At 38.0% G+C, this 17934-nt stretch overlaps 2 protein-coding genes and 1 long non-coding RNA gene across 5 annotated transcripts in view; 1 reads left to right on the top strand and 2 right to left on the bottom strand.

Annotated features, from left to right (window-relative positions):
- LOC131332220 (uncharacterized) overlaps positions 1-6029 on the bottom strand; it is a 39525-nt gene extending 33496 nt beyond the window's left edge. The window contains exons 1-2 of one of the 3 annotated variants that reach the window (XM_058366304.1): positions 6002-6029; positions 3715-3816 (exon numbers count right to left, since the gene is read on the bottom strand). In XM_058366304.1, coding sequence (XP_058222287.1) covers positions 3715-3816; positions 6002-6014 — 115 coding nt within the window. In that variant the 5' untranslated portion in view covers positions 6015-6029. Of the gene's footprint in view, positions 1-3658; positions 3817-6001 lie in introns of those variants that run through there. The other 2 variants (XM_058366308.1, XM_058366303.1) reach the window with 2 other exon arrangements.
- A 1118-nt stretch (positions 6030-7147) lies between these two features.
- On the bottom strand, positions 7148-9436 carry LOC131332219 (uncharacterized). Its single transcript, XR_009201622.1, has 2 exons — positions 8159-9436; positions 7148-7398 (listed from the first exon to the last, which is right to left on the bottom strand). It is a non-coding gene; the product is annotated as an uncharacterized LOC131332219 (long non-coding RNA).
- A 4427-nt stretch (positions 9437-13863) lies between these two features.
- On the top strand, positions 13864-17159 carry LOC131332215 (exocyst complex component EXO70A1). The gene has a single exon (XM_058366297.1). The coding sequence runs from the start codon at positions 14521-14523 to the stop codon at positions 16558-16560; it is 2040 nt and encodes a 679-aa protein (XP_058222280.1). The 5' UTR covers positions 13864-14520; the 3' UTR covers positions 16561-17159.
- Positions 17160-17934: the final 775 nt, after the last annotated feature.

The following is a 17934-nucleotide window of genomic DNA, read 5'->3' as shown; positions in this document are numbered from 1 at the left end:
TTGAGAAAATAGAGATAGAGGAGAAGAGATTATCGAAACTCTGAGTAATTTTGGTGAAATTTAAGTTGTAGGTAGATATGTCTAGATATGTCTTCCCCAATTGTTGTTCTAGACTTCTACTAATTCTTTGTTTTTTAACTGGTAAAATCAAGTAACATGAAAAACCTGTGTAGCAAATTCGTCCAGTTGTGATGAATGAAAAAAAATGAACAATAAAGAAAAACAAGACACATACAATAAGATCGATCCCATTAGTTAAACCGATTTATGTATTTATGTTATTTTGAGTTTTAATGTATTTACATGATTATGCATGTGTATTTATATTTTATTCTCGCATGCATAGTCGCCCCTGCATGGTGAAATTCCTGGCTCCATTCCTGATCCCTGATTACACTCATGATGATTGGATATCAACATCCAATTGGAGTAGTCCTTTTGGTTACCAACAAGCAAACACCAATAGAAACAGAACAATGCCAAATAGAAACAGAACAATGCCAAATAGAAACAGAACAATGCCAACACTTCCAATTCAGAAGAAACTCAACAATCAATTCTCTTCATCCGAAGACTTGTTTCGATCCATTTCCACTCTTTTGTCTCCAATTTCAGCTAAGCTAGGCTCTGGATTGATTATCTGGTTTTGGGCAGGCTCAACATCCTTAGGTTCATGATTCTCAGCCACAAAGTCCTTCCTGTCAAAGAAGCAAAATACATGGAAAATTACTAGCAGCTAACATCCCCCTTCTCAAAAACATATCCTTATTCAAATTTGTCTATTTTAAACCAATACCTTCTACCAACGCTGCACTCTGAATCATCAGAACCCCTTCCGCTAGACGCCTCAGCAGGAGTACTTAAATTTTCAGACCCCGCCTAGGGAATTGACGGCGGAAAATAATTTAAACGACAAAATGGTGAGCAAATAAAGAACAAAACAAATAACAAAAGTCAAGCGGAAGGGGTTCCAGGAGTAAACTATACCTCATAACCCTCAGACAAATACAAATCCTCAAAGGCATTAAGAATATTCTCTCTTAGACAAAAATCTTTCCTTCATATTATTGAAGTAAAAAGATGCAAAGGTCTAAGCAATGGGAGTGATTCCAGGAGTAAAAATGTGTCACAAAGCTTCGCAAAAAGAAGACCTGCTAACAGAGTCAAACAGCCCAGCCCAGAACAATAGCTTTCGCAGGCGCATTTGCATATTCTGACTCATCAATCTAGAGAAATGTGAAAATTATTTAAACAACCAAATGGTGAGAACAAAATAAATAACTGAAGTCAAGAAACAGTACCTCAAAACCTGCAGACGGAATTTCATCAAATATCCACTTTAACAGTTCATAGTCCGAGCTCGAGCAAGTGCCATGAATTCCATCACAAACCCAATTTAACCACTCATTGTTTGTGCTCGAGCTACTGCTGCTCATAGCCAGGGGCTGGATTGAAGGAAACTTGACAAATTCTTTTGTCATGCTAAATAGCTCTATACAAAGACCAAAAAAATTACAAGAATTCAAAAAAAAAAAATACTATACAATATTCTTATTGTTTAATCTAAGTTTTTGAAGTGCATCGGCGTGTTTCGAGAACAATCCAACGAGATAGGCAGCCTTTTTGGCCTCCTTGCTGTTGGGAGAAGGCATCTTTCGGCGTTTTTGATTCTCAGGCTCATCGTCCATTAATTTTTTTTAATGACTGCCCTAGATGTGTCAACGTCTCGAATACTCTTTCGCCATCATTCATTAAGATTAGGAAATCATCCAGAAGCACGTCAGTGGGAAGATTCCACGCCCACTGAACTGTCGGTGGATGGTTGGACACGATTCTCTGACGCCAAGAGTGAGAAACTGCCAACAAATCTTTCTGGTTTTCCGGGTGCAACCGCTACAAAGATTGAGTCTCCAGTTGGTGCCAGTGGTTTTGGAGATCTTGAACCCATAAAGAAAAATTCTCCCTCAAATACTGAAAGACATGACGATAGCCCCAACTACCACCGTTACACAGGAGAAAAACCAAATAAGTCACCAACAAGAGAAGATAACTTCCCCAGAACCACGTGCTTAGGAAACCATGTAGGATCTTACTGTACAAGTAAGTCACCAACTCTCTCTCTCTCTCTCTCTCTCTCTCTCTCTCTCTCTCTCTCTCTAATGAATTTTCTTCGTTCGATCTAGTTTTGTTGTAATTAATTCGTAGACTTTTGTCTATTAATATATGTGAATGGATTTCTGTCTGATCATGCCTTGCATTTGTGTAATATCGTATCTCTGATTGAAAGCCAAATGTATCACCTTTATAATATGTATGTCTTCCTTATGAACCTCATTTTCAAGACAATTTCATATTTGCCCCCGGAAAACCAGAAAGATTTGCTGGCAGTTTCTCACTCTTGGCCTCAGAGAATAGTGTCCAACCATCCACCGAGAGTTCGGTGGGTGTGGAATCTTACCACTGACGTGCTTTTGGATGATTTCCTAATCTTAATGAATGATGATGGCGAAAGAGTATTTGAGACATTGACACGTCTATGGCAGTCATTAAAAACAAAATAATGGACGAGATAGTCTGAGAATCAAAAACGCCGAAAGATGCCTTCTCCCAACAGCAAGGAGGTCAAAGAGGCCGCCTATCTCGTTGGATCATTCTCGAAACACGCCGATGCACTTCAAAAACTCAGATTAAACAATAAGAATATTGTATAGTTTTTTTTGTTTTTTTTTGGGATTCTTATAATTTTTTTGGTCTTTGTATAGAGCTGTTTAGCATGACAAAAGAATCTGTCAAGTTTCCTTCAATCCAAATCCAGCCTCCAGCCTCTGGCTTCGAGCAGCAGTAGCTCAAGCACAGACGATGAGTGTGGTTAAATTGGGTTTGTGATGGAACTCATGGAACTCGCTCGAGCTCGGACGATAGTTTGGACTATGAATGGTTAAAGTAGATATTTGATGAAACTCCGTTTGCGGGTTCTGAGGTACTGTTTCTTGACTTCAGTTATTTATTTTGTTCTCACCATTTGGTTGTTTAAATTATTTTCGCATTTCATTAGATTAATGAGTCAGAATATGCAAATGCGCCTAGCGAAAGCTATTGTTCTGGGCTGTTTGACTTTGTTAACAAGTCTTCTTTTTGCGAAGCTTTGTGACACATTTTTTTACTCCTCGAAACGCTCCCATTGCTTAGACCTTTGCATCTTTTTGCTTCAATAATAGGAATGAAAGATTTTTGTCTGAGAGAGAATATTCTTAATGCTTGTGAGGATTTGTATTTGTATGAGGATTATGAGGTACAATTTGCAGGTGCCTCTTGACTTTTGTTGTTTGTTTTGTTCTTTCTTTGCTCACTATTTAGTTGTTTAAATTATTTTCTGCCATCAATTCCACAAGCGGGGTCTGAAAAAGTAAGTACGCCTAGTTCGGCTAAGGCATCTAGCGGAAGGAGTTCTGATAATTCAGAGTGCAGCGTTGGTAGAAGATATTGGTTTGAAATAGACGAATTTGAAGAAGGATATGTTTCTAAGAAGGGGGATGTTAGCTGCTGGTAATTTTCCATGTATTTGTAATTGTTGCTTTATGATTTGTAATTATTGCTTAGAGGGGTTTGATTTTGTAAAGTTTTGTAACACATTTTTACTCCTCGAATCGCTCTATACCTTTGCATGTTTTTGCTTCTTTGACAGGAAGAACTTTGTGTCTGAGAATCATGAACATGAGGATGTTGAGCCTGCCCAGAACCATATAATCAATCCAGAGCCTAGCTTAGCTGAAATTGGAGACGAAAGAGTGTACAGTACAATCTTGTGCTTCAATTCTGCAAAAATCAGAAAGACACATCTGATGGGTGCTAAAAAAGTCTATGGTACATTAAAACCCAGAATGTACAGTACAATCATGCAGGCATAACAAAAGAAAGAATAACCAAGCAGTTTCTAATAGCTACAGTAAAATACTACTTCTATGTTTTTGCTGAAGGGAACGATGACTAAATTGACTCTAAACCGCCCTTCAGATTCGTCCACGTGCAAGTTGGGGTTGCACATGAAGGAAGGTGTTGGATAGTTTGATATACATTGCCGGGCCCATTTCCAAACAACTCAAGCAGTGGGGACCATAGGTAACTCAACAAAGTGAAGATGTTAATGGAGGGGGTAACGTCTATTATAGCAGGTGATACATTGGCTTTCAAAATCAAAAGGAGATAATATATTACGCAAATGCAAACTTTCAAGGAGCTTTGCAAAGCAGATTTTGTATGTTCTAGGGCTAGATCAGCAATAACTATTGAAGTTTGGACAAGTAAACAAGCAGCCACAAGCTATTAAAGGCTAAAGCTACATGGCAGCCTAGTTTATCACTTCACATTTCAGTGAATTTGGTAGTACATCAGCGGTTCAACTTCGGAGCTTATTATTATTCGACTGTTTTTACCACTTCTAGTTGCATAATTGTCCTTCAACAGAGATGCGACATATCTATTCATTTTTGTTTTGTCAGTTGGTCCGGTGGAAGGGGGAAAAAAAGCTACAAGTAATTTAAGCCTATCTGAACCACTTAGCTTCATCAAGCAGCTTCCATGCCAAATAACCAGTTTATCACTTCTCATTTTTAGTCAATTTGCCAATACTGTTTTTCCCATTCAGTTCAAATAAATTTTCCTTTGACATAGTTGTGGCATGTCTATTCAGTTTCTTTTCTCAATAGAAAACAAAAGCTCCAAGTAAATTAAGCCTATCTGAACTACTTAGCTTAATTGAGCAGCTTCCATGCAAAGAAATTATTGCTATTACTGCTAAACAAACTCATATCTGCCTCAACCATGACTAAAGCTACCAAGGTAGGACCTAAATTTAGGGTCAACTGCAAGGAAAAGCTAATGCAAAAAAGAAGTTTCATAAAGAAATCAAGCAAATTATAATAAATTAATCTCATAATCAACCAAGTATATTTTGTTTACTTTCCAGTCTAACAACCGATACCATAAGTATTTGAGCTCAAGAGAAAAAGGAACTACATGTGGAATCGATGGCAAGACTAATAGATGGTCCATGCAAAGACTTCTGGATGAATAATTCACATGAATCCAAATTAAGACAGATTGGACTTCAATGCATAATACAACGGAATCTATAACAAAATAAAGTGATGAAGCAATATTACAAAAATAGCCACCCAACTTAGCATATCCGGCATCCTCACTAAAACCAACAGGATATTGAACTATTAAACACATCAAATTGATTTCACCAGAACTAATATAAAGAGTAACATGAATGATTAGAGGGGATGGAACACAAAAATCAACAACTGATCAAAATTTCAAAATCCAAGGCTTACACTCAATGAATTCAATAGACATCACACTGTCCAAAATTTACTGAAATTTACGGAGGAACTCTAGATCACTTGTTCTACAATGGTTACACTTGCAACCAAAGCACATTTAATGGCTAAATGCCTCAAACAGAACATGTTAGAAACCACATATAAAAATTGTGTTATGATACAACACAACAATTTAACACAAACACACACACACGGGGAGAGAGAGAGAGGGAGGGGGGGGGGGGGGGGGGGGGGGGGGGATCAAATTCAATCTTTGTTATAAGTATCTAGTGCAGTTAAAAAATCAAAGGCTTACAGTCTGTGAAAACAATTAGATATCTCGCGTTAAATCTTTTATTGAATTTTATGAATCAACTCTAGGTCACTTGTTTGAAAAGCGTTACCCTGTTTTGGTGCAACTGCAACCAAGCACATTTCTTATCATAGCTAAAAAAAAGAAAGATCAAACAGAAATCGCATTCACATGTATCAGGTACACAGACAAAATCGAACGAAGAAAATTCATCACACAGAGAGAGAGAGAGAGAGAGAGAGAGAGAGAGAGAGATCTTCAGTTGAAAAAATATCAGCAACAGATCAAATCAGTGATTACTTGTACTCCAAACGTCATAAGAATATCAATTAGCAATTGCGTGCATTTATAGAAGGTGAACCTAGAATGCGCATGAGCTACATTAAGATCAATTCTCAGTCAGAAGACGAAGCACAAGAAATTCAACCCTAGGCTTCCGAAAATCCTTTTAACTACAGATATTTATCGATCAGTGTGGAGATATGTTGAAGATATACACAAACATACAGATACATTTAAAAAAACAGCCTAAACAGAGAGAGAGAGAGAGAGAGAGAGAGAGAGAGAGAGATGCCTGGATTCAATGTTGCGAGGTGAGAGATCGATGATTGCTGGATGTAGAGCAACTCTGTTGGAGTCTCGATCGAAATTGCGTCCATTTATAGAAGGTGAACCTAGAATGCACATGAGCTACATTAAGATCAATTCACGGTTAGAAGACGAAGCACAAGAAATTCAACCTTAGGCTTCCGTTTCTGAATTGCCTCATGTTTTCTCATTGGGTGGGAAAAAATTTCAGTGTCGGGTGGGTACCACATGGAGTCTACTCAGCACATCCAAGCCATCCATTGCATTTTTTTACGGCTCAGATTTGGATAGGGAAAAATGAGAGAAAGTGTTGGGGTAGAAGAAGAGAGGGTTTCAATCCGAACCGTCCAAAAATGTATTAGACAACCCAGATGTTTCAAGCGGGTACCACGTGGGATATACCCACCCGGCACCGAAGAATTTCTCCATTGGGTGATTCTATTTGCAACCCATTATTTCCCCATACAACTCATTTAAACTAGAGAGATAGACAAAAATGCCCTAAAGGTAAAGATTAATTTATCCCTACGATTTTAAATAAAAACCCATTGTCTCATCCTCCGCCTTCGCCATCTCTATCTTCCTCCTCCATGTCGGCATACGAGCGATGGTGATTGGAACTCGAATTGGAAAAGAGAGCCAGAGCAAAGCTTAGAGCAACTCCAATGGGGATGGAAAAGGGGTTGTCATAGTTATTATCCAGCCCTAAATCAAAAACCAGCTTTCCAAAAGGGGATGGATCCGGGGATGGAAAATAGCTTTGAGTTATATGGGGATGGGGATGGATATTGTCACGCCCCGCCCCGCAAACGGCGCCCAAAGTGGGCCCAAATCGGCACGACCACGTGGCATTCCACACATAAAACCAAATCATACCTCACAACCTATCAGAATAAACACCCAGCAGAAGACTTATCACTTAACATAAAAATGAGTCGACGTATCGACCAACCAACCACGACCTCACACAACTAAACAACAATATAGTTTTACAATACTTTAAAAATTCTACACTTCAATACATCCACCAACGACTTATTTATAACTAACATAAATCAACTTTTTAGTTTACTACCTACAACCAACTCGTTCATCCACATCATCTAATGCTAGCCCAAACACTTCTCAACACGATGACCGGTAGTGGACCCACTCTACGCAACCTGCTACCTGGCGGACCAAAAAGGAAAGCCAGAGTGTGTGAGATATGGAAATGCTCAACAAAATATAGCAACAACCGAATGAATAACAAGAAGAATGTAAATTTCCAACATAACTGAGATAGTCAAATGTATATAACAGATATAACCACCACATCCCCAAATACAACACAACAGTAATATCCAACGGCTAAAAGACAATCTCAACTTGTCAACAGTTTATCGAGAAATTAAGAGTAACACCGGGCACATAGCGAATAATTTAAGGCATAAGCCTTTTGGCATTAAGCCAATCACCGGGCACACAGCCAATAACTTAAGGCATAAAAGCCTTTTGGCATATAGCCAATCATTGGGCACACAGCCAATAATTTTAAGGCATAAAGCCTTTCACCGGGCACACAACCAATAATTTTAAGGCATAAAGCCTTTTGGCATGAAGCCAATCACCGGGCACTAAGCCAACAATCAATTCAATTCAATATAGAATAACATCTATGAATCAAACACATATCACAACCGAATCTCGTGTCCCACACACCATGCTCCCAACCATTGTTAAATAAGCGATATGGCTTCCGACACTTATGCCTCACACGCGAACATTCCCAACATATCATAAGCTAAACAATAATAGTATGATACACACTCACCATTACAATAATATCTCATTAAAGATTACCATATTGAAGACTTACTACGATTAGCAAGATGTATACTCACCACCACAGCAATATTTTATTGGGAAGAGCCATATCAGACACACTCACCTTGTATCGACCGAGGTATGCCAAACTTACAGTTTCGGAACCTCTCCAATTGATCGGCTTGTTACCTAACCACAAGCTAACCATATCAGTTTATTGAACGCTTAAACGTCAAAACTACCTCCTAACAATACTCTATAACACCAACAATAGATTAACAATACTTAACGCATACTAACATGTCTATCTCAAAGGTTTAGAAGTGTCCCTAAACAAGCGTAACACTCAAACACCACATAACCCCTACATTTGGTTTGAAATCTATGACCAGCCTGTCGTATTCTGCCTATAACTTCTTATAGGGTTAAAACCAGATTATGAAACCACCATCATTAGAAAGTACACCTCCGGTACATGAATTTTGATATAAAATTTGTCCTAAACGGAGTCTGAATGACCAAGATACGCTCAAATGAAGTTACACATCTAAAGCAGAATTCACAGTTTTCAGCAGAACAGTCTGCGATCGAAAGCTCATTAAAAATCACATACTCAATATTTTCCAATAATTCCAACACCAAAACATCACCAATTGATCCATGTTTAAGACTCATGAGAACCCATGTCCGCCCAGCATGCTTAAACTTGAGAAATTTCATGACGAACACAAGCCAAAAGCTGTCCAGAATTTCAGAAGTACCAAAACCTGAACTTTAATTCAAAAACTGCTATAATCTAGAAAGAACCACGACACAAACCATACATATTCAGAAAGATATATGAGTCTAGTTTCGGAATCAAGAAACGGTGCGTAAAACCGATACCCGAGCAAGAAGTTATGCCCGTTTTTCCAACACGTGTCTGGGCTGTCTGCCCAGACGCGAATTAGACACCAGTTCGATTCATGATTTTTATCTTTTTCCATACTATTCAGAAAATTTTGAAATTTTTGCAGCATAAACTACACTCACAGAGGCATCTACAGTAAAATTATCAAAAAATAACATGATCAGCACATCGATGGGAAAAATTTGTCAAAAACAGGACAGATTAACTACTTTCTCAAAACACAGTTAAGTATAACCATGTGATACACGAATTTTCTGAAATAAGACTCAATTCCAACCTTAGAAACCCTCTCCCATGGTTCTAATTCAGAACATATTAGATACAGAATGGAAGACCTAGCATGGAAAACATGAATTTCAGTATCTAAGAAGATGAAAATTACCTAATAAGCTTCAATTCAAGGCTAACCCTAATCCCTTTTCTCTTCTCCTTCTTCTTCCTCCGCTGACCCCTCTCTCTCTCTCTCTCTCTCTCTAACGTTGAAACAACCCTCCTGATGGGTTTTCTTTTTTTTTCTTTTGTTTTAAAAGAAAACACACACACACACCACCTCAGCTCACACACGGCACACATGCACAGCTCTTAAAAGAAAATACACTTTACCCATTTAAGTTATTAGAGTATAACATTTAAGCACCTCAAATATAAACGGTGTTACAGATATATCCATCCCTAGATGCATCTTTCCATCCCCCTCCAGGTCAGAAAATCAACTAATTTACCAAAACAATGGAAGGCCGAAGTATACCTGAGTTGCCGGAAAATGACCGGAAAAACTTGAACTTTGCCAGAATCTACAAATCTTGAATCTGGAGGTGAGGAGGCAGGAGATGAGGGGGCCTGTGAGGTGGATGACGCCGACAGGAGTTAGGGTCGAATCTGGAGGTGATTTCCGATCGGGATGCAAGGGTTTGGATGAGGGTTTGGATCGGCAGGGGATGGATGATCGAGAGAGAGAGAGAGATCGTGGGGAGGGCTGGAGTGAGTTGGGTTTCCGATCAAAACCCCTTGTTTCTTCGTTTCTTCCCCTTGTTTCTACGTTTCTTCTCTGACTGTGACACACACACACATAGAGAATATGGATGAAAAGGCATTGGTGGTGGGCCGTTGGAGTTTTTTTTTGTTTTTGTTTTTTTTTAAATCTTAAAAATATGCCCGTTGGGGCTTTGGCTTAGAAGTAAAAATTAAGGTGGGCGAAAAATTAAAAATTACTAGGACGGAAGTTTAAAAAATGTTATTTTTTAATTAATTTGGGGAAAAATAAAATGAAAAAAAAGTTAATTAATTTTTCATCCTAAAATAACTATCCATCCCCTCATTTTTTATCTCCCATTGGAGAGGAGGGAGTTCTATTATCCATCTAACTAACTTTTAACCATTTTTTGACACTAAAATAAATATTTATTCTCTCATTTTTCATCCTCAAATGCAAAAACCTGGTCTCCAATGGGGAATGGAAATAGAGATGCAAAATGACTTTGATGTATATGGGGATGGATATATCCATCCCTAGATTCAAAGATGGATAGTTCACCAAAACCAACTACTTGTACCAGAAATTGGATGGCCGGAGTTACCTAAAAGTCGTCGAAAAATGGCCGAAAAACTTGAACCTGTTGGAAATTGAAAACTCTGAAAATCTAGAAATCTGAAAAACTGGTCGGAGAGAGGGTTCACGGCCGGAGATCGAGAGAGGCTAGAGAGAGGGATCGCAGCCGGAGCTTCAACCTTGCCGGAGCATCTCCAATCTGGAAACCTAGGGTTTCACAATTTGGGGTTTTGCAATTTGTAGTTTCAACACACACACAGAGGGTTTGCCGCAGTAGGGGGGTTTGGGGTTTCGAACTCTGGTTTGCTTTTTGGAGCTCTGGTTTGAGAGAGCTAGATATAGAGAGAGAGTTAAAGTTGGAGCCTTGAAGGAGATCTGACTGTGTAGAAAGTCCTACCGTTGAACGGCTACAATTGGCCCAAATGGTTCCTTTTTTTTTTTTTTTTAAGCCTATAAATCTGAAAGTGTGCAGAAAAGATTATACGTACAAGTTTCTTCCCTTCTCCACAAACTCCCTAAAAAAAAAAACAAAAAATTAGGATGGAAGATAAAAAAATTTGTTTTCAAATTTTGTTAAATTCCTTGTTTGGTGGTCATTTAATTAATTTTATTTTTTAACGGAAGTAGTCGTTAAATTAATTTGGGTAAAATAAGGTGGATGTAGTCCTATTATCCATCCCCTCATTTTTCATCCCTCATTGGAGAGGAGGGAGTCGTATTATCCATTTTTTATCCGATACTTCAAAATAACACCAATCTCCAACACAAGAGTGAGTTGCACCGGGCAGGGGCCCGGATCACATTGGATACATTAATAGCAATTTTTTTTTTTTTTTTTTATGAACTTTTAACTTGTAATAATATCCCATATCAGGAAATTAGAAAAGAATCGATTGGTATATAAAAGCCCACCAGCTACTATTACCTAGGTTATAACTTTTTGAGTTATGTTGATTATGCTAAGGCCGGCCCCGTTCTGCTTTCTCCCAAAACATTCTTTTTCAAAAAGAAGGTAATTTCAACATTAAATATAACAAAAATAAAAAATAATTTTTTAAATTTTTTATGCACCTTTTAAAAGATCTCAATGAGATCTATCAAACAAGATCCATATTGGTAGAAAAATTATTTGCGTCAACACATGATTTTTGACCTTCAAATTACCTTCTTTTTCCCAAAATCTTCTTTTTTAAAAACTGGAACGCCAAGCATAGAGAAATTTCGGTGCACTTTTTTAAGTACATAGGATATCTAAGTATTGAAGCACAAACATAACAAAGTGAGAGCAGAATAAAATGCTAAGTAATTATCTCCGGCCAACTGACAACTAAAGTATCTCCAGCCGGGTGAGTTAATTACTTAGAATTTTGTTTTGCTCCCACTTTGTTGAGGGGGATTGCAACAACTATGGTATCTCTCTTAATAATTTTTCAAAGTAAAAAGAGGGTGATGCGACCTACAGAAAGAAGTTGTCTTCTACCTTGGTGGAGCATGTAATAGACACCTCATTTGGTGAGTGTTCAAACTCCACCCCATTTGGATTAAAAAAAAAAAACAGTAGAGAGAATCCATTTGTAATTTAGGATAAATTTAATTGACACCCTTGAGATTTCTTGTGAAGATAGATACCCCTTTCTGTTTGAAAAATGACTACAAAACCCTGCAATTTCAATGTCGATCTGACCGACACCAAAGTAACAAATGTCCGAACAAACACATGATGTAATAAGCAGGCAAAGGTAGCCTATATTGTCAAATTTACTCTCTTAATAACAAACAAATTATAAAATTTCTCAATTCTCATTTTTTATTCAAAAGTACTCTATCCGTCCCAACTTAACAATCTATTTTGGGAATTTGTCTTACTTTTCAATTGATTATATCTTATAAGTTATAATATTTTATGTGATTTTAAAAATATTGTATTATACAAATAATTGAGATCTATTAAATAAGATCCATATTGGATATAAAATTTATTACTGATTTAAAGATATAACTAGTTTTTTATCTGATTAGAATAGAACAAGAGACTATTAAATTGGGACAGAGGCAAGAATAAATTTGTAATTTATGACCAAAATGGTTCTATCTATGAGTAAAAAATAAAAGACCATTAACAAATTTTACCTTTTTTAATCATGCATTTTGACAAACAATTGTCAATTTGGGGTATTAGTGAAACACACAAAGAAATCAGATGTAACTCATTGCCATTTTTTAGGAGTGTACACGGTTCGGATTGGTCCGGTTCTTTGGAAAACCAGTAACCGAATCATTTCCAACGGTTCTAGGAAATTGGCCGGGTACCAAATCTAACTAATATATGCGTGGAACCTAACCAGAACCGAACCGCAAAACTGGTCCGATTTTGGTTCGGTTCCAGTTCTATCCAATTAGCATCCAAACCCTTATTCACAAAATATAAACTCATAAAATTAAAATTTTAAAGCATCAAATAACTCATAAAATAATAATAGACATTTTATTACGAATCAAAACCCAATATGGTTCACGAAATACTTGACACTCGACCGAAAAACATTGACGAAAACCACCAATAAAGTAACCAAAACCACTTATGGAATAATTAAATTCAGCGACAGAAAAACATTTATGACCCATTATATTTAGGACTAAAATTAAACATATATCATAAACTATAAAATATAGCAGCACGTTTTGAAGTAAAGAACAGAAGCTCCAATGCCCAAAACATCACTTAAATCAACAGTGCTAACTTCTTCCATGTTTACAAAGTAGACCAATCTCTACACATATATATATTTTTATATAATTATATATATTAGTTCTAAACGGTTCGGTCCGGTTCTAACCACGGTTCTTTAATTGGGAACCAGTAACCGAACCAAAATTAATGGTTCTTATTTTTTTGGAACCATAACCTGACCGCAGAACCAGATCAAATAGAATGGTTTGGTCCGAATCGGACCGATTTTACGATTCGAACGATTTTTTTGAACATCCCTACCATTTTTCATACGGCAAAAAGTACTTGCCATTACGAGAAATTTAAGGCGTGTATGTGAAATTTACTCTAATATAGGCCCTGTTCCACTAAGATTTAAAAAACACTCATCGAGATTTATCAAATAAGATTCATATTGTATAAAAAAAAAAATTTCAATAAGCCAATTATTTTTAAATTTGAAAATTATAAATAAATAAATAAATTTTAAGATTTTTCTTTCGTTTTCATTTTCCTCTCAAGTAACAATCGGGTCGTTGAAGGTAGATACTACTACTACTACTACTAGATAGACGAGATTTGAGAAAAAAGAGAGACAGAGAGTCAGAGAGAGTAAAAGGGAAGAAAACAAAAACAGCACGATACACATTTTTACACACTACTGTCATGCACTTTGGCACAACTAAGCTAATGCGAAGCAAAGTTGTGAAGAAAGCAAAAAAAAGCCTCCTTTTTCCCGTTTCAGATTTTTAGGGTTTCTCTTTCTCTCTCTCCCTGAATCTTCTTCCCAATCGCATCGAATGAACGAAAGATTCTTCTGATTCAACTTCCCCAGTTCGATTCGATTGGATCCCTTTTGATTCCTCGATTGCCTGTGAGTTTCCTCAAGCACATTGCCATTGTACTTTCTCTCTCTCGTTGATTCTTTGAAAGAGCCCTCAATTTGTGTCGTTGGGCAGTTGTTATTTGACTTTTGTTGTTTTTGTTCCAATTGGTGGGTTTGGTTTGGTGAGGGTTTGTTTGGGGGGGTTAAAATGGAGGTTCATTTTTATGAGAAACCAGATTGATGAACGCTACCCTAGTAAAGGTGTTTTCTTGATGCTGTTTGGTGTAGTTCATCTAGTTTGATTCTTTTCTTTTCTTTCCTTTTTTATTTTTCTGGGTTTTTGAGGATTCAAATAGTGGTGTTAAGTAATTATTTTTCTGGATTTTTGGATTTTTTCTTAAATTTTTAGGGTTGGAGGTTTTGGTTCTTTCTTTTTTTTTTTTTTTCCCTCCTTTTTGAGGATTGAAGATATAGTTTGATTTATTGTGCCAATGGGGTCAGCGAAAAGCAATGGTATGGAAAATTTGACAGCTGGGAGGAATTCACTGAAGAGTAGTCTAGAGAAATCAAAAGCCCTAGGGCTAGCTCTTGAGAGAGCTGGGCCTAGATTAGATGAGATTAATCAGAGATTACCGTCTCTAGAAGCCGCAGTTCGACCAATCCGTGCGCAAAGAGAAGCACTTGTAGCCGTTGGGGGTCACATCAACCGAGCTGTGGTCCCTGCGGCCGCTGTTCTTAAGGTCTTCGACGCCATCCATGGGCTAGAGAAGTCGTTGTCAGATCCCCAATCGGATCTTCCTGGTTACCTCTCTGTACTCAAAAGGCTTGAAGAGGCGTTGAGATTTTTAGGTGATAACTGTGGGATGGCAATTCAGTGGTTAGACGATATCGTGGAGTATTTGGAGGACAATAAGGTTGCAGATGATAGGTATGTTGTGTATTTGAAAAAGGCATTGAAGTACCTGAGGGAATTGCAGTATGAGGAGAAGGGTCACCTTGACGGAGGGCTTCTTGGGGCCGCTTTGGACAGGTTGGAGAGTGAATTCCGGCGGCTCTTGACTGAAAACAGTGTTCCACTCCCTATGTCTTCGTCTTCCTTGATTGACGAACCAGCTTGTATTGCTCCATCCCAATTACCTGTGGCTGTTATTCAGAAGCTACATGCTATTCTCGGGAGACTAATCGCAAACAACAGACTTGAAAAGTGCATAAGTATTTATGTTGAAGTTCGGAGTTCGAATGTCAGGGCGAGTTTGCAGGCGCTGAATTTGGACTACCTTGAGATTTCAGTCTCGGAATTCAATGATGTCCAGAGTATAGAGGGTTACATAGCTCAGTGGGGTAAGCATTTGGAGTTTGCCGTGAAGCACCTTTTTGAAGCCGAATACAAGCTTTGTAATGATGTCTTTGAGAGGATGGGATTGGATGTGTGCATGGGTTGCTTTGCTAAGATAGCTGCCCAAGCGGGTTTTATTGCGTTCCTTCAGTTTGGGAAAACTGTTACAGAGAGTAAGAAGGATCCCATCAAGCTTCTGAAGCTGTTAGATATATTTACATCTTTGAACAAGCTGAGGTTGGATTTTAACCGCCTTTTTGGGGGTCCTGCCTGTGCTGAAATCCAAAACTTGACTAGGGATCTGATTAAGAGTGTCGTTGAAGGGGCTTGTGATATCTTCTGGGAGTTATTTGTCCAAGTGGAATTGCAGCGACAAACGGCTCCTCCTTCAGACGGCAGTGTTCCGAGACTTGTGAGCTTTATTACAGATTACTGTAATAGGCTACTTGGGGAAGATTACAAGCCGGTATTGACTCAAGCTTTGGTCATTCAGCGGAGTTGGAAGCAGGAAAAATTCCAAGATAGGCTTCTTATTGATGAGTTATTGAGGTCGATTCGAGCCATTGAGACGAATTTGGAAGTGTGGTCAAAGGGTTATGATGATCCCGTGTTATCACATCTTTTCTTGATGAACAACCACTGGCATCTGTACAAGCATATGAAAGGCACAAAGCTTGGGGTTATATTGGGAGATTCTTGGTTGAGGGAACATGAACAGTACAAGGAGTACTATTCCGCTATTTTCATGAGAGAGAGTTGGGGGAAGCTTCCTTCTCTTCTTAGCAGGGAAGGGCTGATTCTGTTCTCTGGTGGGCGGGCCACGGCTCGGGATCTGGTTAAGAAAAGGCTGAAAGCATTCAATGAAAGTTTCGATGAAATGTACAAGAAGCAGTCCAATTGGGTTATGGTTGAGAAAGATCTGAGAGAGAAGACATGTCAACTTATAGTACAGGCTATTGTGCCCGTTTACAGGAGCTACATGCAGAATTATGGGCCATTGGTGGAGCAAGATGCGAGTGCCAGTAAGTATGCAAAATATACAGCACAGTCTTTGGAGAAAATGCTCAGCTCTCTTTTTCAACCAAAGCCGGTGAAATATGGTAGTTTTAGAATCAGACAATCGAGTGCAAAACTCAGTAACGGCAGTAATGGTGTTACGGATCATGATCCTTCCTCCTCTCCTACTGTTACATGACTGACTATTTATTATAGGTCAGTCTTGGTTTGGTTAACCTGATTTGAATCATGCACCAATCAATATGCTTTCAACGATCTCAAGTGCTCTTGTATATATTGACTAAGAGTCCTCCATGACATGGAATTCTGTTGGTTGCTTGGACTTGCTGGTAAAAATCATTTTTATGTACCAGAGGTTGGTTCTTTGAGGGATTGCTTATTCTCCAAGCAACAGACAGGATGATGAAGTGAATTTGTGGTCCCTTTTGTTCAAGTTAGTCGAGGAAACATATAGCTAGTGGTCTTCTATTATATCTTCAATCATTGATTCTGCTGGCTAGTAGGTGCCAATATAAAGTGTAAGGTTATGCGATAGTTTTTGTGTTAAATTATTTGCTAGAAATGTTCATTTAGAGCTCTAGTGATCGTTTACTTGTTCACTCTTAGTCACAATTTGTTGAAGTAGCTAAAATAAATTCAGAACCCTGATGGCTCCCCTGTTATTTTTGCTATTGGTGGGTACACAATACACTTGTGGACAATTTTGAGTTGTATTATAGGAGCCATTTATGTTAGTGGGGCAGTATTGCAAAATAAAACGCATTTCTTTCTTTCTCATGACTTAATTTCCATTAGTTTATTCAATGGCTGAATCTGTTATGAACTTTTCTACTTTTCATCGTTAATATCCACAGATCGACAGTCATTTATCTTTATATTATCATGCAAAATGCTTTTGGAATAGATGATGCTCTCTTAGTGTCAGTAGTTTTCTTAAGGTGGGCAAACAAACGCCAGACAAGAAGAGAAGCCAATATGGTCCTCCCGCTGATCATAGACAGCCAAAAGGATCCCATGGTTTTGTTAGTTCATACTTGATGGGCATAAGCTATTGGTAGTCCTTGTTGGGGAGTTTTTCTTGTTAATCTATAAACAAGCAGGTACCATATTTTTTATGAGGCAGAAGTTGCTGCTGCTCGAACTTCTAGTGATTTTTACCTTGCACATAGAGCCCTTAGCGCCTTACATATGGGTGTCGTCTAAATGGAAAGGCCTTATACAGTTTTATCTTGTCCAAGGGTGCTTATAATGAACAGTTTGCTTATAAAGTATTCTAATCTTTCATGGTAATGCATTGTTGTATGACCATTTGATCAGTATGTCGTGCCTTTTAGAATGTTACTATTTACAAAAGCTGCTAGGAAGTACCTCTTGTTAGCACTTCATCAATCAGCTCTGGTGTAACAATTAACATAAGACGGTTGTCTGCAAGAGGCTCTAGCTTTTAGCTTCCAGGTTGGAAAAGCTTGGTCAAATAAGCCAGAATTGGAACAGCTTATCTAAAGAAGAAATATAATCCTTAGTGAACAGGTGGAATTGTTTGAGATCATCT

This window comes from Rhododendron vialii, chromosome 7a (assembly GCF_030253575.1).
Source record: "Rhododendron vialii isolate Sample 1 chromosome 7a, ASM3025357v1".
NCBI classification, from domain to species: Eukaryota; Viridiplantae; Streptophyta; class Magnoliopsida; order Ericales; family Ericaceae; genus Rhododendron; species Rhododendron vialii.
Note: the sequence above shows the minus strand (reverse complement) of the source record. Positions and strands in the feature narration are given on the sequence as shown.

Bases quoted from the DNA above. Each gene is read 5' to 3' on its own strand.
- LOC131332215 (XM_058366297.1), top strand. From the start codon at position 14,521: ATGGGGTCAGCGAAAAGCAATGGTATGGAAAATTTGACAGCTGGGAGG.